We start from the raw sequence: 24,621 nt of genomic DNA, 5'->3' as shown, positions 1-24,621 counted from the left end.
AAAATACCCTTGTTTTTTTTTTTTTCGATTATAAGGGGGTTATCTTGCTTTTTGTTGAACTTGACGTCAAAATTAGTTGACTTAGACAGATGCAGTGCACAAATATAAATCCTAGTCAACTAATTGTAATCTAATATTATTCTTTCTTTGGATTTGCAATGCCAAGTCCTAATAACTAAGCATCAGTATCCAATCATTGTTAATGCCTTAGCTATACATATGTTGCCCTCAAGTCTTCTCCACCAAGAATAATATCCGATGAATTATGGAATCCTTTCCTTATAAGAAAATGTACTTCTATATAAGGATAAAAGGATTGAGAGTTGAGAGTTTAGATTCAATGTGGTGTTTGATGACCCAAAAAAGAAAAACTGAAATATGATCAATTGCATCAGTCTTCATCATTTGATTCAAGATGTTGATTTAGTTCTCTGTTTCCAAATATTATATTAGGTCATAAATAGTTCAATTAAAACTATAAAAATTGTATCAAATTTGAAAAAGTAAAGGGTAAACCTGATCAATCAAATTACCCAGTAAGTCAGTAACTGATCCAGTTGTATAAAAAAGTAAATATATATTATTTTTGAGAAACATGATCACTTACATCTAGCTAAACTTCTTATTGTTCATAGAAACTGGTCAATGGCCCATCCACGAACATGTAAGAACTGTTTAAACTTCAAATCTTGAAAGTGAAAGTAGTAGCTGCTGTCAACTTAATCTGAACAGTGAGTAGTCTTGTTTCTCCAACTTTGGTTATTAGTTTATTATCTAGTTCTCAGAGGAACAGTCTTGCTTCAACCCATCAACTGGATTCAGTCCAATTTGAGTTCCACAAATCTGTTTCTTAGTCTGAATTGAGATTCAACCATGTAAATGCCAAGAGCTTTTGGGTTTGAGTCCCCAGCTTCCATATATTCAGCATAAAGTGAGAGCCTAATACCAACTTTATCAGCTCCAATCTCATTGACAACAGCCTCAACAACTTCAAGTGGGAAGCGGCTACGATTTTCTAAGGATCCGCCATATTCATCTGTTCGATCATTAACTTGGTCTTTCATGAACTGCTCTAGCAAGTAGCCATGAGCCCCATGGATTTCAACTCCATCAAAAACTGCAATCCAAGGAAATTTTAATCGAATCAACACCATCATAGCTTTCTCATGGACAACATCAGATGCATTACATATCAGATTTGGAGGTTCTGAATTGACACATTAATATTTCCTACTTTATATATGCAACTCTTTGGAAGAAAACCTTTTCATTCTAGATTTGTTTTTTTTTTTTTTTTTTTTTTTTAAGACTAACCAACTGTAATTTGCAGACTAACCAACTTATAGCAGGATTCTCAAAGTCCAAAGTATCCCTTTTCTAAATCATACAATGCTTCTTTTCAGAAAGAAATTGGCTCCCAATAGCTTTCTCATTAAGGCTCAAACTTTCTAAAGTTTTAAAAACACTTCCACATTTTGGTGAAACTATGTTTATTTTGAGAATTTACCAGCTTCTATAGCATTCCTAGCTGCAACTCTGAAATCATTAACAACTTGAGGGATTTCATCGGTCCTTAATCGTCTTGGAGGGGTGAACTCTTCTCCCTTCGGTGGTTTATCTGTGGATGAGATCGGAGCTTGTCCATTAGGTTGAAAACCTATAAAGGAACTGTGTCAAGACACTTGGAGAGGATAAGCCAATCATTAGGAGTTAGGACACGAACTTTCAAAGGAATCAACAGATCTGACAATGAAATGGATATTTGGGAGGTGAAAAATTACTAATAATTGAAAAGGCATAAAGGCATACTTGAGAGTAAAAATTAAACAAGATAGCACAGTTCATCTGAAATTTGGTTCATTTGTGTGAAGAAAAAACAAAATAAATCCCCTTCTACAACCTTGCACACATCTCAAGCATTTGGATGCCTCTTGTTCACAGGTGTTGATTGCAATTACATCTTTAGTTTGGAGCATAAATTCAATTCTCAAAAACAACGCCATCATAATAAGATAACATCAGGAAATATCAGAAAACCAAGAAAGGGTACAAGGGGAAGAGCATACTTGAGCTAGACACCCTTCCCACAGTCTTAGATCACTTCACCCTAGAAAGGCCTTAGTCTTCATAATGCAGCAAGTTCTGCTTCTTTTGTAGCATGTATACTGGATGAGCCTCTAGCACCATTGTCAGATGTTATTGCTAATGAGACTCATCACTCATCTCTCATCTTTGTAGCAAGAAACTAGGGACGGGGATCCCGGTCAATTGTCTCCCGTGGAATAGGTTGTTGAACGATGCAAACTAGGAACACAATTCAACAATACAAAGAGAACTCAAGGGATGACATGAATCTGGAGATGAGAGATTTAATTGAATAATAAAACAAAAATAGTTCCACTCGAAGAGTAGAAACTAAAAAGCACCCCATGAGCATTATTGGCTTATTGCATCAGATTCAACCATATTCTAAACTATGATTATGTTCACCATATTAGAATAGTAGTTGAGACTTCAAATTTGAGAGACCTACCTCTCTAATTAAATATAGCAAGGAGGTGACTTCAATCTTCTCTCTCTATCTCATCAAAGGAACGTGAACAAGAAGTGACTACCACTCTTGACTCTAGTGAATGATGTTCTAAGCTTTCTTCTATGGACAAAGATGAGTGGAGAAAAATAAGTTTAAAACTCCTAAGTTGCAATGACAATTGAATGAAAGAAGAAGATAAAGACATTATTGAATGAGTTCAACTAGATGACCAATCTGGAAATCGATAAGGTATTTAGATGGGTAACCATAGTATCAGAAAAATTTATCTCTAGTTTTGTTTTAAGAAAAATATAATTGTTACATGGAAAAAGTCAAAAAATTTGAGGCTAGGTTTGATCTATACGTTCTCAAAAATGTTTATTCTTGATTTTCTTGCTTCAAAAGGTGTCTAACATGTTACCCAAAAGAAAAAGTGTCAAATGCATCTAAAATTTTAATCTATTTGGAGAATGCATACCAAACCTAGGGTAGGACTTATCTTGTTTTAATAAATTCTCTTTGTGATGTTCTAGTCTTTTTTTCCTTTTTCCTGTACGATGTGATGTTCTAGTCTTACCCACCACTATATTTTAAAGGATATATGTACTCTCTGATTGGAATTTGATTGAGCCCAAATTCATTTTGCTATCCTTTATACTTCTCAAGAAGTCCTAATTCAAATGGGTAGGGTTCTCATTCCTAAAACTAGAAATCTGACAGCTGCCTCTATGTTCCTCACTTATGGATCACTGACCTAAATAGAAGGTATGTTCTTTTCTCAAAGTGAAACTTAACACAAGCAATGAACATAGACTTTCTCTCCAGCAACCAATTATTGGTTATCATCTTATCCCCAAAGCTCACATTCCAGACTTTTCACACCCACCATAAGAGCCCTTCCCTCTCCCCAAGAAACCATCTTCGTCACCCTTATCTCCTCTGTCCACATCCCTCCCTTCTCAAGCATGTTCATCTAACACCGGCTAATTAACTATGAGAAAACAATTACTAAAATGAAGCAAGAAACAAACCAGTCATCACCCAATAGCAATCAAAACAATGAAAAACTTTTCAAGAGAGAGTAAAGTAATAGCAATCACTTCAATGGAAAACTTTTCATTCCAAGAATTCAAAAAGTAAGAATCCCTAGCTACCAACTAGCAGTCTTCATGTTTCAAACATACAATAGCTTTCGTACTCTAGATAGCACAAGATTAACAAGAGAAAAAGAAACTGACTCAATTGGAAAATAAAATAAAATAAGTAAAGAGAGTAGCACAGGAAAGGCCGAAAGGGCAGCTCGCTGGCTGCTGACTGCTATACTTCAGGACTCAGACTATGAGGAACAGAGGAAGAGAGTATCTCAGGAAAGAATCGCAGGTACTGCTCAGTCTACTTGTATGATTCATAAAACAAAGAAAACAACTCAAATCAGGGTACTGCTAATAAATTGAGGGAAAAATAGACAAATTCTATACCCACTTACCCTGTTAGTCTGTTACCCATGTGTTCGTCTCGATCTCTCTAGTCTCTGATCAGAGATGAGAGATTTCTGCTCTATCTTGCTGGTAGAGTGAGAAGAATACAAAGACAAGAATGAGACAAAGACGATTTCTGCTCTATCTTGCTGGTAGAGTAAGACAAAGACGATTTCTGCTCTATCTTGCTGGTTAAGTAAGACGAAGACGATTTTCTGCTCTATCTTGCTGGTAGAGTAAGATGAAGACTGCTGTTGAAAGAGTTCGTTCACTCTACTATTCGTTCCTTTTGGGAAGCGAGAGGAGAAGAGGACCTTCGTGGAGAAGAGGAATTCGTTCCTTCTGGGAAGCGAGAGGAGACCTTTGTTCGGGAAGCGAGAAGAGAAGAGGACGCCGTTCGAGTTCAAGCGGGTTCGTTCTGGGAAGCGAGAAGGAAGAGGAAGCCGTTCAAGTCAAGACACCATCAAAACGAAATGTGAAATGCGTTCATTCAAGGGTATTTATAGATGATGCTCATCCCACTCATTTCACCCTAATTGTTGAACTCGACTGATTCATAATTTTAGCCTAAATTTTGAAATGGGTAGATTTCTGAATGGGCTCATGTTTTCCAACCAAACAGGGTTTTAATGCCCATTCATGAGTCCAGTGATTTGAAACCCCTGGACTCACACAACCAAACAGGCCCTTATGGCCTGTTTGGTTACATGAATCCAGAGATTTAAAATCTCTGGATTCATGAATCTGAGATTTTTACCCATTTGGTTGTGAAAATCTCTGAATTCATGAAATCTAGAGATTCATATTTTTACACTAAAAACGTGAATCTGTAGATTTATGGGTATGGGGTGAAATCCAGAGATTTCATTTCCACTATAAAAACACTACACATTTGTGCATTCACAAAAGTCACGTCAACCAAATATTTTTTTAGGATGAATCCACAAATTTTATTCCACAACCAAACAGTTAATTTTATGAATTATGACTCTATAGATTTGAAATTTCTAGATACTTGAAATTTCCAGACTTATGTAACCAAACAGTCCCTAATTTAATCCCTTAGGGGGCGTTTGGTTCCGCAATTCTCTGGAATCAGATTCCAGGGAATCATGACTCCAATAAAATAAATCGTTTGGTTCACACATTGAGTCGGAATCCAGATTCTTCAAGAATCCTCAATTTACACTAAAAAACTGAATCCACTGGAAACCACCTCTTGAGGTGGTTTCCAAACAGACTCACCTAATTCAACTCCAAATATAAATATGGATAATTCCCATAAAATCACCATTATGGTGCAAAATTCAGACAGATTTACTTTCCAGAATCAAGGTAACCAAATAGTTTTTTTTTTACGAATATGATTCTACAGAACCTAATTCCATAGACTCATAATTCCCTACAGAAGCGGATTCCAGGGAATTGCGGAACCAAACGCCCCCGAAGAAAATGCTTCGGAATATTATTAAAATTCATTTTATTCCGAAGCTTATGACACTTTGCTATATATTTATCTTCCTTATTTTTGGTTTTGCAACTGTTGAAACTATATTTTTTTTCTTTTAAAGTGCTTTATAAACCTCAAGTTTATTTAATTGGCAAAAAATTAAAGCCTCTAGGGTCTAAGTTCAAATTCCTTCAAAACAAAAGACAAAGCCCCCATCTTATTTAAACCTCCAGCTCGATTCTATCAGAAAAACTGGGATATTCTAGGGGAGGACTTTGTTAAGGGCATTCAACATTTTTTTAATAGAGGTTTTTTATTAAGAAGTTTGTTCAATACCATCATTTCTCATATTCTAGGGGAGGACTTCGTTAAGAGGTTGGCCATCTACGGCCAATTAGTTTTTGTACCGTTCCTTATCGAGTTGTTGCTAAATGTTTAGCTAATCATTTGAAAATCCTCTTGCCTAACATTATTAGTGAAACTCAAAGTGCCTTTGTAGCTGAACGATCCATTTCAGACAATGTGTATTTGGCTCATGAATGTCTTCACTTTATGAAGAAATCAACATCTAAACATGGTTATTTGGCTCTTAAGCTAGATCTGTGTAAAGCATATGACAAGTTAGAATAGAATTTTATTGAGGTATGTTTAAAGTTTTTGGGGTTTCAAGCAAGGTGGGTGCGGTGGATCATGCAATGCATCACCACCATTACTTTTCAAATTAAAGTTAATGGTCAATTGTCGGAGAAGGTGGTTCCAACTAGGGGCATTAGACAATTGATGCCCACTTAGTCCATACATTTTTATTCTCTGTCATGAGGCTTTGTCTAGGAGACTAAGTGCAAGTATTGGTATCCCTAGGTTGCCAGGTTTGCGAATATCTCGATATAATCCTGCTATTAACCACCTTTTCTTTGATGATGATTGTATGATTTTTTGTTCAGCAAGTGAATCAAATGCTCATCATATAAATTTTATTCTTCAGGAATATATGCATGTTTTTGGTCACCATATAAATTTGGCTAAATCATCTGTGGTGTTTAGTAAAGGTACAGTTTTGCCGGTTCGGAGAGCTATAACTTCTATTCTTCAGCTTGGTGAGGTAAGTTCCCATGGTACATATCTAGGTTTACCATCTACTTTTGGAAAATCTAAAAGTCAACTGTTTGTTTCTTTTCGTGAAAGAATGGCAAAAAAAAAGTGGCTTGTTGGAAGGGTAAATTATTATCAAGTGCTGGCAAAGAAATACTCATTAAAGCAGCTGCTCAGGCTCTCCCAACTTATGTAATGTCAAACTTCTTATTACCGAAACTAGTAACAGATGGGTTACCCAACAAATTAGACTATTTTGGTGGGGCAGGGGCTCTCAGAAGGGTATTTCCTGGGCATCATGGGAGAAGCTGTGCAAATCAAAAAAGCATGGTGGTTTAGGATTTCGTGATTTAAATCTTTTTAACAAAGCACTTTTAGCCAAACAAGCTTGGCGATTACTTCAGCATCCTAATTCCTTGTGGGCCAGAGTTATTATATCCAAATATTTTCCAAATACTGATTTTCTTGATGCTAGATGTACGCAGGGATGCTCTTGGGGTTGGTGCAGTTTACATGCTGGTAAAGAAGTTCTTAAAAAGGGTCTGATTTGAAGTATAGGTAATGGTCGTCAAACTAAGGTATTTTCTGACCCTTGGATCCCTGATTTACCTTTAAATCGTATTTGGAGAGATTCCCCTTCCGGCAGTCCTTTATGGGTTGGTGAATTAATCCACTGGCCTTCACGATCCTTGGACTTTTCTAAACTGCAGTGCTGGTTTTCAGCTTCTGAGATAAATGTAATTCTTAAGATTCCTATTTCATCTGAGGCCTTGCAGGATAGATGGATGTGGAAACATACTTGGACAGGTAATTTTACGGTTAGATCTACTTATTTTGTGGAGTTAAACAACTATTTGGGCTCATATTCTCGAGGCACCGCTTCTGCCTCTATGACTTTTTGGAATACAATTTGGAAAGTAAAGACGCTGCCTAGATTAAGATGTTTCTTTGGAAAGTAGGACATAATGCTCTTCCTACAAATTTAAATTCGTTTCAAAGAGGTGGTTGCTATACTCCTTTATGTCTTTATTGCAAATGTGCCCATGAATTGATTGTTCATATTTTATTTCATTGTTCTTTTGCAAAACTTTGTTGGAAAGTCTCTCCACTTCGGTTGGATACCGATCTTATCCATGGCCATCACATTGAGGATTGGTGGAATTTTATTGAATCCTTTTTTCGGACTACTGGTAATTTAGATTGGGTTCATACTATTTGGAGTGTAGTAGCTTGGTTAATTTGGAAAGCAAGGAATGTTTATCTGTTTGAAGGAATCAAGCCTAGCTTAGATACTTTTCTTTGGTGCTTCAATGGTTTATTGCAAGACATTAATGGTCTTTATTTTGAAGTTGTTTCTACCTCAGCCACATCTGGAATGCTTGGTTCTAATATGTTGATTGCTTCATTAGAAGTTGATGATACATCTTTTTTTCATGTTTTCTTAGATGGGTCATGGGATCCAGCAACTTCTCGTAGTGGTCATGGAGGAGTTATCAAGACATCCTCTGGGTCTTTTATCGCTGCTAGCATTAAAGCAGGATGGGCTCTATTTGCATCATAGGCGGAGTTGGAAGCGATGTCTGACATCCTTCAAGTTGCTCTTACTATAGACTAAAGAAGATCAAGCTCTTCTCTGATTGTAAGGTAGTGATTTCTAGTTTACATGGTGATTCCACAGCTCTGGATTGGCATTGTTCTAACTTAATTCAGCTTATCAAGAACCTTTTGTTGGGGTTTGATACTTGCATTGTATTTCATATTTCTCGTGCACAGACAATGTTTATGTCGATTTGTTAACTAGAGGGCCCCGTTGTTTGGGTTTGTCTAAAGTTTGGTGGATGCAGCTAGACCTGTAAATGGATAGCCGAAATCCGCCTCCGAATTCGCATTCGTATTCGTTTAAGGGTATTCGTATCCGAAAATTTTCTTACCGGAAAATATCCGTATCCGTCCGCTAAGCAACCGGATTCGGATTCGGATAATTGCTTATCAGATCGGATAATATCCGGATAATTTTTTATCCGGATAGAGTAAAGTATTTAACATTTTTTCTTTAAAAATAGATGATAATCGGATTCGGATACCGGTAATCGGATTCGGATAGCGGTATTCGGTAATCAAAAATTAGAAATCTATAATAAAAAAATGTAAAAAACTGACAATTATCAATCAATAATCGGATATTTTATCGGATCGGATTATTATCGGATATCCGATAAAGTTTCGGATTCGGATTCGGATGTTGTCTCTAAATTTTTGCCGGATTCGGATTCGGATAGCGGATTTGCTAATCGGATTCGGATTCGGATACTGGTGTATCCGAGCCGAATCCGGTCCGTTTACAGACCTAGATGCAGCCCCCACGTGGGCTAGCAGATTTGTACAGTGTATCTGTTGGGAGGATCTCCCCAGACTTGTTTCTTTGAATGAGGTTTAATGTGTTTGGCCAAAAAAAATAATAATAAATAAAATTCATACCGGTGGTACATAATTTTAATTGTACCATATAATATCATTTTCATACCAAAACTGTATTGCACCTTTTACATACCATTTCTGTCATGTTTCCATACCAAAACCATACATACCATATTTATACTACTTTTGTACCGGTTTTATATCCAAACTGTATCAAACCGTTTAATACCACAGCCATACCATTATCCCGTACCTTTTTAGTATTGGAACTGTATCGTATGGATATGTAAATATGGGTATGCAAATAGTACAGTATAGTTTCGATTTTAGGTACTAATTTTCTATACCGTACCGAATTATCGATATTATACTAATTTATACCCTTTGGTCACTTGTCAAGTATGAATTCTATTGTTTTTTTTTTTGGTAAGAAGTTAACGACTTCATTCATATACTTGAAAGGAAATATACACACAAAAAAGAAGAAGAAGGAAATACAAATGATAGATGCATGAAAACACAAGGTTCAGTCTAAACCAAGGAGCGGAAATTGACCAGACTGTCGTACATGCAATAGACAGGGTCTTCTAGGCTAAGGGATGGGTCAAGCCCAATAAACCCTTAGAATAAGTGTTATAACAATCACAGCAACAATTAAGCACAATGGATAGGATATATGTATCCTCCATTACCAACGTCCAAAGAGGCGAAGACACGCCACAAAGGCGGAGACGGACACGCCACAAGAGCAGAGACAATACATGCCAGAAGGGCAGAGACTCAATTGTCGCAGTGTTGGCACCCGTATTGCAGAGAAGGCTGTAGTTGCAGTGGATCTGAAAGAGGATGAGTCCATTTAGGCAAACGGTACTGGATCTCGATTTTGAACTACCATATGTCGTTGCTGCAGACGTAGAGACAAACAGTAGTAGGAGATGACCAACAAAAACTGGCCGCAACAAATCTTCTAGATTCGTGGAAGGCACTTCCAGATCTAACGTAAAAACTCCAGATCCACGGGATGCACCAAAGCTCGCATCAACCTGGTGTTTTTTTTAAGACGAGGACGGAGAAATGGAGAAAAACAAAGAAGAGAAAGACACTGAGAGGGGACAAGAGAGAGAGGTGGTGAAAGAGACGAAGAGAATGCGAGGTAAAACAGAGTTCAGCGGAGAAGAAACAAGGAGAAGATAGGGGAGAGAGAAAAAATAAAAAACGGAGAGAAAGGAGATAGGAGAGATGAGGGAGATGAAGAAAAAGGAGAAAGCTATAGAGAGGAGAGGAAGAAGAAGTAGAGGCCCTGTCTCTCCCTCTCAAAAAACAGCAACCTTAGGGTTTCTCAAGGAGAATACAGGAGAGAGAGATGCGGAAGAGCCAATAGATGCATTCACATTATGAATTCTATGGAGGATAGAGTTACTAAGTCTTGCCATCTAATCAACTATGAGTGCCATTGAATCCCTGAGGAGCAGCTCAATTGATAAGAAATCAAGACCTCCAAGTAGGATATCCGAGTTCGACTTATTCTAGAGACCAGGGGTAAAGTCCTGCTTTATATTAGAACTATATGTAATAGTTACCCCCTAAAGATGTAGTCGAGGTGCGGCATAAACTGATCTAAATGAACCTCAATTCCAACAAGAAAAAAAAATTGAGAGCTATTGTCAACAAACCAACACCATTGTGTGAAGTTGAATCTTGGGACCGAGCCGATCATGAGGTGAGACAAGCCTAAAGGTGATCTTGATAGCACAATCAATTTTTCTTATTCTGGATCTTTATATCTCTTTACATTTTCCATTTTTTTGAACTTGTGTCATCAAAGCCCAGTCGACTTTTTTTTTTTTTTTGGTAAATGTTGAAAAAATGGGTAGTCTTACTGGTTTATCTTTGCCTTTTTTTTTTTTTGGTAGTTTATCTTTGACTTTCGTGAGCGACAAAATGGAGAAATTTTTCTGCAATAATAAGAGAACACAGCAATAATTTGGGCCTCAATAAATTTTTTTAACATGAAAAATAAAAAATAAAAATTCTATTAAGGGAGAAAATGAAAAAAAAGAAAGAAAGAAAGTACACTAGCTAGCTAGCTTTGCCATGTTCGATTTAGTGCCATTAGAGGCTGGAGGGGTTTTTTTTTTTTTTTTGGTCATCATCAACCAGTCATAGTGGATGTTCGAACCATGACCTCCCTGAACTTACTGTTTTTACATAGGAGATTACCACCACTATGTTAGAAGCATATCCACAATAAAAGTACCTGTTGAAGCACCAACAAGGTAGATTTTTCTCCTCCCCCTAAATAAGAAGCATATTCATTCCAAACATAGGCAAACAGAGGCCACGACAATCCCGATTACAAAGATAAAAAAGCCAGGGAGAGGAACAAGACTCAATGCCGCATTGTCTTATTCGCTACAGATAAGGCCATCCTAGCTAGGGAATGCATGAACACCAGTATTAACATCCCTAGAGATAGAATTAACTACAAAATCCCCTCTAGAAGATTTTTTTTTGTAGAACCCTCTGGAAGAAATTACATGTTGTATATGGTACAGTGTAATTTTATTCTCATGTGTACTCTCGATGCAAGAACTACGCGAACTTTCAATTTATTCGTAATTTGTTTGATTTTCTTCTCTTTTTTATAATAAACAAGGAATGTATATTACTTAGAGAAAGTTACGTCTACTACTAGTAGTACTGTTCATGGTAGCTAGATTAGTAAGTTTGTCTAGAGTATGGGGAATTTAAAGTTACAAAACAAAGCTCCATGAGCATTCAACAGAATATTAGCCCAAACCAATGTCAACACCAAGGGCCAAGTCCTGCGCGTAGGTAGATAACTAAGCACTTGCTCCAAATTGCACCAAATTTCTTGGATGATTGTGTTCATTACTTTTAGTTATTGCCATCAACAATGCCTCCATCCTATCACCTTCGTCAATTGTGCAGCATTAGAGTAGCAAATGTTCCATTCCATACTATCCCCACGCTCCACCATGGGCTGTTCAAAAGTTTGTTAGATACCCCTACACACAGTAAAGTAGGTGAGTAAATGGAATCTATATGATGCAGGTTTAATAATTTGTGTGGGTTGGGATTTTCTTTCTTGAAGCAAAGAATATTCCTTTCCACCCAAATAAAATAACATGTGATGATGATTAAGATTGAAAAACCCACCAGGTTGCTGTCTTGTCCGGCTGTGATTTAGTGATAGATTTATTTTTTATATATCAATTTCACTGAATTTCAAAGTGGAATTATCTTATTTTAGTCAAAATTGAGTTATTTTACCTTGATTTAGTGATTCCGGATTGATTCGATGATTTCTCATTAAATTTAAAGATTTCTTTGATTTTTGTTTTGAAATTATCGGTAAAATTTTGGATCAGAAGACTAAATTGTGTAATATTGAAAATATGCAGAGCTTCGTCAGCGGAGAGATTAGATTTTGGTTGAGTAGCACCTAAGGCTTTGAATTACAATATCATTGTCAAACAATGAAAGTCACGCTATTACACTCATACTCACTCAAGAGAGGAAATCCAACTTTGCACGGCCCCACCTTCCCGTTAAATTAATTAAAAAAAATTCCTTAAACCACCCAAACACTTCACCCCACTCACGTTTCTCTCTCTCTTTAAGTCATTGAGCTACCCAAAAATACCTACCCACTCGCCCCACTCATGTTTCTCTCTGAAATCCTAACGTTACCCAAACACTTATCCACTCACCCCACTAACGTTTCTCTCTTGTAAATCCTAAAACCATTCAAACACATCACCTTATTTATGAATAATTAAATACCCACCACCGTAGCCAAAATAAAAAAAAGAGGGTAATTTTCATATGGAACCCCTGAGGTTTGGTTTATGTCATTTTTAGTCCAAAAGAATTGAGACTTTGCATATGCCTCCCTTGAACTATAGAAAAAGTCAATTTAAGGACAAATTATCGTTTCTATGACCAATTTGCCCTTATTCTTTTTTTTTAAGGCAAATTTTATTGGGACCCCCTGAGATTTGGTTTATGTCAATTTTAGTCTAAAAAAATTGAGACTTTGCATTTGCCTCCCCTATACTATAGAAAATGTCAATTTAAAGACAAATTATTACTTTTATGACTAATTTGCCCTTATTCTTTTTATAATTTAAAGTTTTTACATATACATCCTACCTGCCATGAAACTCGTGACTCCTCCTTTTAGTTCAAAAATTATAGAAATGTCTTAAAATTCAAATAAATTTTAAAATATGATCAAAATACATTTATATGTTAAAAACACTCAAGTACCCTTAGCTTAAACCTTATTTTTGGACTAAAAAGGGAGTCACAAGTTTCATGTTAGGTAGGATGTATATGTAAAATTTTAAATTAAAAAAAGAATAAGGGCAAATTGGTCATAAAAGTGATAATTTATCCTTAAATTGACCTTTTCTATAGCATAGGGGAGGCAAATGCAAAGTCTAAGCTTTTTTGGCCTAAAAATGACATAAACCAAACCTCAGGGGGTCCAAATGAAATTTGCCTAAAAAAAGAATTAGGGCAAATTGGTCATAGAAATGATAATTGTCCTTAAATTGACTTTTTCTATAGTACAAGGGAGGCATATGCAAAGTCTCAATTTTTTTGGACTAAAAATGACATAGACCAAACCTCAGGGAGTCCATATGAAAATTACCCAAAAAAAGAAGAATCTAAGAAGGAAAGAGGCCAGCTTGGACTGAATTGCAAGAATCTCATTTGTGAAGTTTTCATCTTCTTTTTGAAAACTTTTGTTTTCAATCAATCACCATTCTATCGATTTTTTATGCATTTTTTTTGGTACTAGCGCTTTTCTTTTAATACTGGAAATGAAATGCAGTTGAACCCATGACTTCTCTATTGAAAAATATGGATTTTTTTTTTTTTCTTTTTTTTTTTTGTAGAAATGGGCTTTATTAAGCCGAGGGAAGGGGATATTAATATGCCTTAACGATAGTTGAACCCACGACTTCTTCACTAAGAGGCATTGGTTTCAACCACTAAAACAGCTCTGCGTTGGTGAAAAATATAAAAGAAATATAAAAAAAATAAAAATATGAATCTTTACCACTCAACCAACTCTGCATTGGCAATCTTTGATGCATTTTTGAAGTATTTAGTTGTGAAGAATTCATGTGGCTCAAGGGGAATTGAACGGTGAATTGTTACACCTAGGATGTCGTAGTTCTAGGTGGCTTATTTAGCTTTGCATGGTTTTCCACAAAATTTCATGTTGTCTGCCAAATTACATCTGATTTTGTCACTGATAGGATGGTTTCGAGCAAACTTGGGACTTTATTACTATAATAGGTGTAAGTGTCTATTTGAGGGAATTCAGCCGACAGGAAAAAGGGATTTATGAATTGTGTTATTGAATTAAATTGTTATCCTTGGAAATAATTGGTGAAATTGAAAGTCTAATATTTGTGCCGCTTGGTTAGTTAATTAAATTGCTTCAATTAGAAGTAGGTTAATTTAGATCTTATTAAGTAATTAAAAATTACTTTTGATTAGCTAAATAACTATAAGAGAAGTGAATATTAGTATATAATATGGGTTTTGAATTGGTCTTCAAAGGAAACGATCTCTACTCATTCTATATTATTCAGTTTGATTCTGTTCACTAGCAAAGATTTTGTCGAACGGTTAGTTAGAAAAGAGTTACACAAGCTCACGATTGAGTCATGGCTCAGTTGGACCGTTCTTAGCCCAAGTGCTTCGGCCACCCAAACTCTCTCAGTCCATTCACATGAAATGAACGTGTCATGTGGTCTCTACCTTCTTCCCACAAAGTCCACAAGTAGGGATCGTCATTGTCCATTGGAAAATAATATATTTAATTAGTCATCCTGCATCCAAAAGGTGCCAAAAGAAATATTTAAATTTTGGACGTAGTGGTAACTTCAAGAAGGACTTCCACCATTTTGAGAAGACATTGTTATAGGTAGGGTATTTTTGATTCAATAATGCTTGCCCCGCCAACCTGATGGAAAACTCGCCATTGGCGGCAATCAAAGATACCCACTTGTCACAGGAGGGGGATGAAGATGAATTAGAGAAGAGAGACGGTACTATGTGAGACTAGATACATACTCCCTTTTGCTCAACAATTTGTGCCACCGTTTCTTCGGCAAACTAGACCTTTATGTCAAGGTTTTCTTTCACGATGTTTGTGGCATTTAGACGCCAAGGATCAAACTAGAAAGAAGTGTCACTACCATTTCCCCACCTCTCTTCCTACCATGTTTTTTAGGGTGGGTATGATACTACATATGCTTTTCCATGGCTAGGAACCGCTTTTCCTTCTTAGCCTTGGATCAAAGATATTGCTTTTGGGAAGTATCTTGTGCATAAGACCTTTGCTCATAGTGGCTGTGGTTCATTTATGATTCTCCATATTTGCTACAGTAGTAGTGCCCTATTGACCTCTTCCATTTTCCTAAACCCTAGCGCCCTCCTAGACTCTTTGGTTGGCAACATTTATCGCAAGAGATCAGAGCTAGTTGCTTGTTCTTATTCCGGTTCCCAAGCCAAATTTTTTGGCATAGTGAGTCAGTTTGTTGGCACACCACTTAGGGAATCTAAAGCATTGCATGTGATACAATGAAAATTGTTGTAGGACAAATTTCATGAGCATTTCTCTTATTATAAAGGATAGAGTGGCTTCTTTCCAAGATGCAAACCGGGCCTTAACTTTTCTTAACACAAATTGTAGATTCTTTGATCTTGCCCTCCCATGCAGAAGATTAGTACCCAAATAAAAAACGTCTTTCTTCTTCTCAGAAATTTCTAAAAATTGATAGGATTTGGGATCACAGTTGTAGGTTTACATTTCTACTGAAAAAGGCTCCACTTTTTCCGAAGTTAATTTCTTGCCTAGTTAGATTCGGAAATAGTTCCAACATTGCTTTAACAGAAAGGATGTCATCTTTTTATACCTGATAGAATAGATAGTTATTATTGTACTCATTGCATAATAGACCTATTTCTAGTTATAAAGTAAATTGTACAAAGAGTAACCAAATGAATATATTGTTAAAACGAATCCCACAAATAGCGAATAAAGAAAAAAACCACAAAGATTTAATGTGGTTCACACGCCAATGCAGTGTGTTATGTCCACGGGTGAAGAAGAAGAGTTATTCACTATATAGAAGAAGTACAGAAGAAGGTCTCACAACCAATCGCCAAGAACGGCGTCACAAGAAGTCTCACTCAACAACCCTAACCAAAAAATCTCAAATCTCTCACTAACGTGGTAAGAAAATATAAGATACATATATATATTCGAAGGGTCCATCTTCAAAATCAGATACAAGAATTTGGATTCCAACATAGCATATATAATTTATTGTCACAAATAATTTCTTACAAATAGGTCACAAATATAAGTACAAATCACACCAAAAAGAGCCTTATCCAAGTAATAGGGTTGGCTACTTGTTATAAAGCTGCACAATGATAGGGTAAAATAGAGAAGAGCAAGTATCACATAATTGGTCTACCAAAGGCTATGTCAATGACTAAGCAACAACGCTGGTTTTCACTATGAAGAAAAGAGATACAACCATAAGTTTGTGTTCTTCCCTCCCAAAATGAGAGTACATCTACTTATAACAAAATGGAAAGAAACCCTAAGCCAAGAAAAAGATAAAAGTAACCCTACCCCAAAAGTAACTCCTAGTAGTTTGGGGTCTACAAACCAATCATTTCAAAACGGTCAATGAACACAACCCATTACTTTCTTGGTTCTTGCTTGGGTCCTGCGCACTAAATGCGCAGGACCATCAAGCCATACATTTTGGACGGTCGAATCAAAATATTGGATTTGACAGCTGAAATCTTGACTTGACGGTTATGCGCTACTTTCTTGGAACTATTATTGTCGTTTTCCAACAATCCAGATACATTAGAATCCAAAACAGATCTCAAAATGTTTTCATCTAGCAAAGTTAGTCTTGACAACACTATATTGATCCAAACAAAATAAAGTATGAAAAAACTGACATCTAAATGAAGATGGAGTATGTAGATATGGGAAAATAAAAATGGAAAATGAGATCAGAAATGAAAAATGAAAAAAAAAAATCATAAATAACCCTCATTTTGTATTTGATTTTATTTTAATTTGTGTGTCTTGCCTGGGTTAATTTTTATGGTTAATTGTCATTACCATCTGATCTTTCTCTTTACCCAAACAAGCAATAGCAGAGATATGTGTAGAAATTGTGGTCAGTCCTCCAACCATATAAGAAAATGATGCATACATCAATCCATCCTTGTTGAGTGGAAGGAGCATTATATTGGAGAATCTTTCATGCCTTCAAAGGCCAATCATCAGCCCCTGGAGTTGCTAGTACTTCAAAACTTGACTCTTTGTGCTGTTTTTGTGGTTGTTTCATTAGTGGAACTTCTTTTGATTTGTGATCAAGAGAAGCAAAGCTTTTAGAACGGAGAAGATTTTTCTTTCCAATAGCAAAATCTTCTATCTAACATGCCCCAACTGATGCAGCTTGAACTGAAAATTCAAAATGAGTTAGAAATGGAGGAATTTTTTTATTGTAAAATTAGACATTGAGTAAATGATAACAAAAGTCAAGGAAGATCACTAGGGTTGGTCATTCTCAGTGTACAAGGCTTCTACATTTGAAACTGTATAGGGAAGTCAGATGAACACAGCCTTGCCCCCATTTAGGAAAGGCTGTTTTTATGACTTGAACATGAGCACGCATTCAGCAAGTGACTGCTTGACCAGAGAAAATACCAACTTGGTATCAAGAGAAAATTCCCTCAAAACCAAAGAACCTAGATGAGGTTTCTTCCCTATGAGAGATCATTCCATGTACATGGATGTTGCTGTAAGATTTATCTATTGATTCCTAAAATGACTGAGCAGTGACATTGCAGAAGACAGGGATTTGAAGAATTCTTTGGTCTTTGTTTCAATTCCATTTTGCTCATTCTTATTGAAAAGAAGAAAAGCAGAGTAGTCAATGGTAAGTTGAAGTTTTGTGTTGGTACAAAGTATTACTTGGATGACATCTCAATTTATATACAACAGAACTAGGAATTACTAATCGTCGTCAATGGTAGAAGATGATATCCCAAGTGAAGAGGCAAATGTTGCAGTTGTATCGCCGACAAGGTATCTCTTCAGGCGGTTCAAATCATCAGCTGCATCAAGCATGGATGGTCTAGTAGATTGAGCCTCCTGAGTGCAAAGCAGGCCTAATTCAATCAATTCACTTATTGCTACTTCCCACATCTTCTGAACTTCTGGAGACTGATCTCTTGAAGCTCTCATCAGGGTTGAGTCTATCACCTTCTCTACCCTCCCATGGAAGTGAACTTTCACCCATTTATGAAGGCTTAAACCACTAATAAACATGTCATCTGTAGGTCTTTTTCTGGTGACCACCTCAAGAACTAAAATGCCAAAGCTGTAAACATCACCCTTTGTCGATGTCTTCACTCCATAGCCATACTCTACATGACAAAGACAAAGCAAATTTGATATCTAAATGACCTGAAAAATAAAATTTTCTTACTACTAGTTCACTCACTCACTCACACACACACGCCCTTTTTTCTTCAAAGAGAGAGTGATAGAGAGAGAACCTGGTGCAATGTATCCAATTGACCCAACTAACATATTTGTTGTAGAATTCCCCATGGTCTCTACACCTCCATTATTTCCTCCTCCAATATTCATCACCACTCTTGCAATACCAAAATCAGAAACCAAAGCAGTCATTTCATCATTAAGGAGAACATTACTTGGCTTCAGATCACAGTGTATAACTTTAATTGGTGAGTGGTGGTGCAAATAAGCCATTCCTTCAGCAATATCACTACAAATATTTACCCTCTGTATCAAACTCAAATCTGAAGAGCCTGAACGCAAACCTGTTCCTCCAACTGAATTTGGTGGATAAAGATGGTTCTCCAGGCTCCCATTTGCCATATAAGGAAGAACAAGAGCCTTAAAATCTGGTAAACTGCAAGCAGTTATGATTCTTATCAGGTTCCTGTGACGAATCCTCTTCAGGACTTGGCATTCTCTATTGAAGCTCTTTGTGGAATCTCCTGTTTGCAACTTTAGCACTTTGACTGCTACAAGAGTCCCATCGCCAAGAACTCCTTTATAGACGTGTCCATAGCTACCTGATCCTAATAGCCTCTCCTCATCAAACCCTCTAGTGGCCTCTGACAGTTCTCTGTAAGTCATTCTAGGGAATTTAGATCTCAGTTCTGGGGTGGAGTCACTGAAAGCTTGCTGTTTACTAGAATACAACATTCTTGTGATCCGCCTCAATCCAATCACAAAACCTACTGTGGCTAGGAATGCAGAAGCAGGTATGATGATACAAATCATGATCAGATTCTTACGCGAATGGACCCAGTAATTTTTCTTTGTACGGCAAATGCGAAAGCCTGGAACTGATCCACAAAGATTTTTGTTTCCTAAGAAAGAAAGATCTGTGACCTTGTTGAAGACTCCACCAGTAGTAGGTATTGAGCCATCAAAGTCATTATATGAGATATTCAATAGTGTGAGACTAGGACATCTACTGAGGCTTTCCGGAATCCTACCAGATAAGCTATTGTTTGAAACATCAAGTACCACAATGTTCTGAAGATTACCTAAAGATTCAGGAAGTTGACCTTCAAAAGAATTATAGGACAGATTGATTAGGGAAACAGCAAGACAGTTTGACAATTGAGGGAAGATGTTCCCAGACAGATTGTTTGCTGACAAATCTATCTCTTGAACTGATTCCATCTTGCTGATTTCAAGTGGCAAGTTCCCTTCAAGAAGATTATGTGAAAGATTCAAAAACATTCTGATCTCTCTAAGACCAGATAATGTTTCTCCAGAGATTCTCCCTTTTAATCTGTTATAGGACAAATCTAGCCTGTACATGTCCTTGCACTGACCTATCTCAAGTGGTATTTCTCCTGTAAGCAGATTCTTGTTGAGGTACAAATAAGTTAATTGACTAAGGTTACCTATACTTGGTTGAATTTCTCCAATTAAACTGTTATTTGACAAGTCAAGCAAACCCAATGAAGTAATCTGACCCAGTGTAGCGGGAATTGGCCCTGTTAGTAAGTTGTTAGACAATGTAAGTCGTTGTAGCACTTTGAATTGACCATTGATTTCTGCTGGAATTGTTCCATTTAAAAGGTTGTTTGACAAGTCCAACAACTCAAGATTTGAGAGATTTGCAATGTTTGGAGGTATTGGCCCAATGATTTTGTTTCCTTGAAGTTCAAGATACATTAATCCAGCTCCAAGTTGACCTATTGTGTCAGACAATCTTCCTCCAAGTCCCATCCCTGCTAGTTCAAGCTCTTCAAGATAAGGGTTTTTTGTGAGGGACATGAAGAATGGCTCCAGATTAGTGTTGTTGTCATGGCTTACCATATGATTAAAGGACAAATGAAGATAGACAAGGTTTTCAAGCTTCTCAATAATTGCTGTTGGCAATTCACCAGAAAGGAAGTTGCTTTCAACATCAAGTTGGCTCAAGACTGACAAATTTGCAACTGTTTCTGGAATTTTTCCACTCAAGTAATTAGTAAACAAATTGATGTTCCATATATCTCTAGGAATTCCAATCTCTGGTGGGATCTGGCCAGTGAGTTTGTTGTCAGAGAGGTCTACATATATCAAGGAGGTGCAGTTTGAGAAGATAGAAGATGGAATTGCACCTGTAAGGCTATTTCTACGAAGGCGGAGAGACATGAGCTTAGGAAGAAGGGAGAGAGACACTGGTATAGTACCATGTAGATTATTTCCATCAAGCCTAAGTTTTTGAAGATGTCGAAGTGAGGCTAACTCAGGTGGAATAACGCCGTATAAGTGGTTATCGGAGAGAAAAATGTAACGAAGACCGGTGAGATTTGCAATGGAGGAAGAAAGCTTACCTCCAATAAGAGTTCCATTGAGAATTAACCTTACCACACGGTGGTGGTGACGCCAATGACATATGACTCCGGTGAAATTGCATACGTCGGAAGTTTGATTCCAGTTACTTAGTACAGACTTTGGGTCAGAAACTATGGCCTTTTTGAAAGCTAACAGAGCAGCTTTGTCTGTGAGCAAGGAGTGTTGGTAGCCATGACAAGAGACTAGTAGAATGTATTGATGAAAGAATATTAGAACCAACATGGCTCTCTTGAAGGCCATGTTAGTTGGAAGAAAATGATAATGCCTAATGAATTTTCTTATGCAATAAAGAAACTAATCAACAAGATGAAGGGGAGGAGCAGAGTTTAGTATGTAGAAGTCTCACTTGAAGCACAACTGTTTGTGAGAGAGAATAATAAGGAAGCTGTGAAATGAAGATTAATACTAATACAATGAGTTAGAGGTGGCAGTGTTGGTGGATGTGAAGGCATGAACATCAATAATTGTGGCTGTATGTGCTTCTTTTGTTGGTAATATTCAACCAAAGCTATGATATGTTCTGGGACTTCAAGTTTCCTCTTTTTGGCTTTATGGGTTTGCAAGTTGTAGCCTGGAAGATGACTAGACTCTCAACACAACACAGACAAACATTCCAGAGACCATAAAAAATTAATTCTGGGTAGATGTGGTGGTGAAATGTAATCTCAGGTGGAAATGTTTAAAGAAATTAACAAAAAGTAACACTTATTTTACACTTCATTAGAATTGTTTCACAATCTGAGCTACTCTGAGTATATATTCTATTCAGTTAAAACTTAGAGCAAATTGCACTGGCACCCCAAAATGGAGGCTTTAAAGCACTGACACCCCATTTTATTTTTAAAAAACACAAACACCCCATTCATTAAACATACTAGTCCATTCTGTTAATAAAACCATTAACTTACAGTTTATTTTTTTTAATTCCAAAAATGCCCTTACCAACCCTTAAAACCCTAAACTCCAATTTGTTCTCTCTCTTCACTCGGTTCTCCTCTGCTTTACGGTCTCCACCTTCCTCCGGCAAGGTCATTTTGATGCATCCACAACACCACAATAGTGACCCAAGAAACAAGCTCGAATTTTGATTGCAAAGTTGATCTTCCAATTCCAACCAAATCGCATTCAAAAATTGAGTTCACAGCCCATCTCAGACTCTCTCATTAATCCTTAAAACTCTCAGTCACGGACACCCACTTTGGCCAAGAAACAAGCTCTGGTTGAAATTTCATTTTCAAACCCTTCCATCATAGAAACTTCAGATACAATTAAACCATCAACTTCAATTTGCAAATATGTATAATGTAAAAGAACTTGCAGAAACTGCAGAAAAAACGAAAATTTGGAAACTGTAAATTTACAGTAGAAAGGAAAACTCAAATCCTATCGATTCATGATGATGATATCAGTGTGATGTACGATTTGGGTAGAATTCTGAAGTGGCGTTACCGTCCATTCGTTCCACCACGAAATGGGCTAGCAGGTCTTTGTTCTCCACCATGTTTTCCTTACAGAGGAGCTCATCGTTGCAAACCCTCTCTACTTCTCTGTGGAAATCATGAACGAACACCTGTCTTGGAAACGACACCTTTCTTGCTTCTTGCCAGAACACCGGCGGTGAAGATCGCCGACATCCGCCCTGGCGCTGCCGGATAATACCCTCTTGGACCATCCACCAAGATTACATCCCAAGCCACATCGTATAAGTGATTGGGTAGATTGGACGAGTTCCTTCAATTGACCTACCTGGGTTGTGTATGAAACATCGTACGCTTCCATGTCAGGGTGTTTTTCTTCGTAATAAGCGATGTAGTACTCGTTTTCATCGAGAAAAACTGTGCAACCGTTGTGATTCAGAGCTTTCCAGAGCTGGAATTCATGGGTTAGACCGAAAACCAAGAAATTGCAGGGATTGAAAGAGGAGACGAATGGGTTTAGACTTCTTGAAGCTGAGGAAATGGTGGATTCAATTTTTCATCAAGAGGCGGTAACGGTGGTAGCAGATGAATTAGATCAGAAATTTAGAAGAATTGGAAGGAAGAAAAAAAGCAGAGCAGAGAGTCCAGAGAAGTCGAGGAATAAAAAGCAGCGAGGAATTCATGAGGGCAGGTGCTTTACAGTAGACAGAGTAAATAATTCAAGAAACCTTACTGCAACTGAGTGGACAATGGATGCATACAAATTGGCAGAGGTAGATTAACGTAAATTGATGCGAGTTCCTTGGCATCTACAGAAGAATGTAATTGGAAGATCAATTTGCAATCAAAATTCGAGCTTGTTTCTTGAGTCACTATTGTGGTGTTGTGGATGCATCAAAATCACCTTGTCGGAGGAAGATGGAGAGGGTAAAGCAAAGGACAGCAAGGTGAAGAGAGAGAATAAATTGGGGTTTAGGGTTTTGAGTGTTGGTAAGGGTATTTTTGGAATTAAAAAAAATAAATTGTGGGTTAATGGTTTTACTAACAGAATGGACTAGTGTGTTTAATGAATGGGGTGTTTGTGTTTTTTAAACATAAAATGGGGTGTCAATGCTTTAAAGCTCCCATTTTGGGGTGCCAGTGCAATTTGCTCTAAAACTTATCTTCAGAAAGAACAGATATCAATCAAATCAAACGACAATATAATATTTATTAATCAGAAGATTTTTTTTTTTTTTGGTGAATAATAAGAAAAAGATTGTCTTTTATTAGACCTTCTATTTTTCTTAGTCTCATGTTTCTTTATTGTTCAATTTTCTACGTCACCCTTGAGTTCGCTGCTAATATTAATGCTACAACCTGAGTTACTCAATTTATTAGGCATAACCCTAATACTAATACCATTAGTTTAGTTAGTTTTTATTAATCCATTTTCAATGTTACTTCAACGGCTAAGTTTAAAAACAACAGCCATGACGTATAGCTCCTTGTTTTTTTTTGAGGATATATGATTGGAAGAGGAAGAAGTCCTAGATGGTAGAATGAGATGAAAAAATGAGTCAAAAGTGGATTTTATCCATTAACTTGCTTCCATCAATGCTTAACATTGACTTTCTAACGGCAAGGGAGTGTATTTGATATATTTTTATCCTATAGGGGATCCAACTGAAATAGATGACCTAAGGGGTCAGGCTGAATATTTTTCTTCTTTATTTTATGAGCAAATTGTACCAGCACTCCAAATGAAGGCCTTAAAGTACTGACACTTCACTTTATGTTTGAAAAAAAAGGGACATCTCAAAATTGGATTTTTAATGGACACATTAGTCCAATTTGTCACTAAAAACCATTAAATAACTGTTTATTTTCTTTCAATTCCAAAAATATCCCTATCAAAATATGAAGGAAAAAAAATAAGAAGAGTGATTTAATGGTTTTTAGAGACCAATTGGACCAATGTGTCCAACTTCAATTTTGGGGTATCCGTGTTTTTCAAACATAAAGTGGGGTTTCAGTGCTTTAAGGCCTCTATTTTAGGGTGCTAGTGCAATTTTGCTCTTATTTTATTTTTACTTATCATCACCTCAAGTGCAACAAAGCCTTCTTTCTTGGTGAACTTTTTTGTTTTAGGTGACGAAAAGAGAAAATTTTAATGAAGGGAACATTACATGTGGACTCATTATGTTTGCAATCAATTACATCTACTACTCTTGAAAAAAAAATCAATTATAAATATCCCTTACTACTGCAGCAGA

General features: G+C 36.8%; 1 protein-coding gene and 2 pseudogenes across 1 annotated transcript; all 3 read right to left on the bottom strand.

Annotated features, from left to right (window-relative positions):
• Positions 1-818: 818 nt before the first annotated feature.
• Positions 819-2,003, bottom strand: LOC148999882 (putative 12-oxophytodienoate reductase-like protein 2A pseudogene; annotated as a pseudogene).
• A 15,933-nt stretch (positions 2,004-17,936) lies between these two features.
• LOC148999881 (putative leucine-rich repeat receptor-like serine/threonine-protein kinase At2g24130) lies at positions 17,937-21,188 on the bottom strand. The gene is made up of 2 exons (XM_089141082.1): positions 18,614-21,188; positions 17,937-18,481 (listed from the first exon to the last, which is right to left on the bottom strand). Exons 1-2 carry the CDS (start codon positions 21,186-21,188, stop codon positions 18,069-18,071), a joined length of 2,988 nt encoding a protein of 995 aa, XP_088997208.1. The 3' UTR covers positions 17,937-18,068.
• Positions 21,189-22,195: 1,007 nt separating this feature from the next.
• On the bottom strand, positions 22,196-22,904 carry LOC148999880 (protein IRX15-LIKE pseudogene; annotated as a pseudogene).
• Positions 22,905-24,621: the final 1,717 nt, after the last annotated feature.

The sequence above is a fragment of the Hakea prostrata genome, chromosome 11 (genome assembly GCF_041222555.1).
Source record: "Hakea prostrata isolate BN-2017 chromosome 11, UWA_Hpros_2, whole genome shotgun sequence".
Taxonomy (NCBI): domain Eukaryota; kingdom Viridiplantae; phylum Streptophyta; class Magnoliopsida; order Proteales; family Proteaceae; genus Hakea; species Hakea prostrata.
The sequence above is the reverse complement of the archived record's forward strand: the minus strand, read 5'-3'. Positions and strand labels throughout refer to the sequence as shown.

Coding starts and splice junctions, on each gene's coding strand:
- LOC148999881 (XM_089141082.1), bottom strand. CDS start 21,188: ATGGCCTTCAAGAGAGCCATGTTGGTTCTAATATTCTTTCATCAATAC. Junction 18,482..18,613: donor AATTGGATACATTGCACCAG/GTTCTCTCTCTA, acceptor TTTGTCATGTAG/AGTATGGCTATGGAGTGAAG.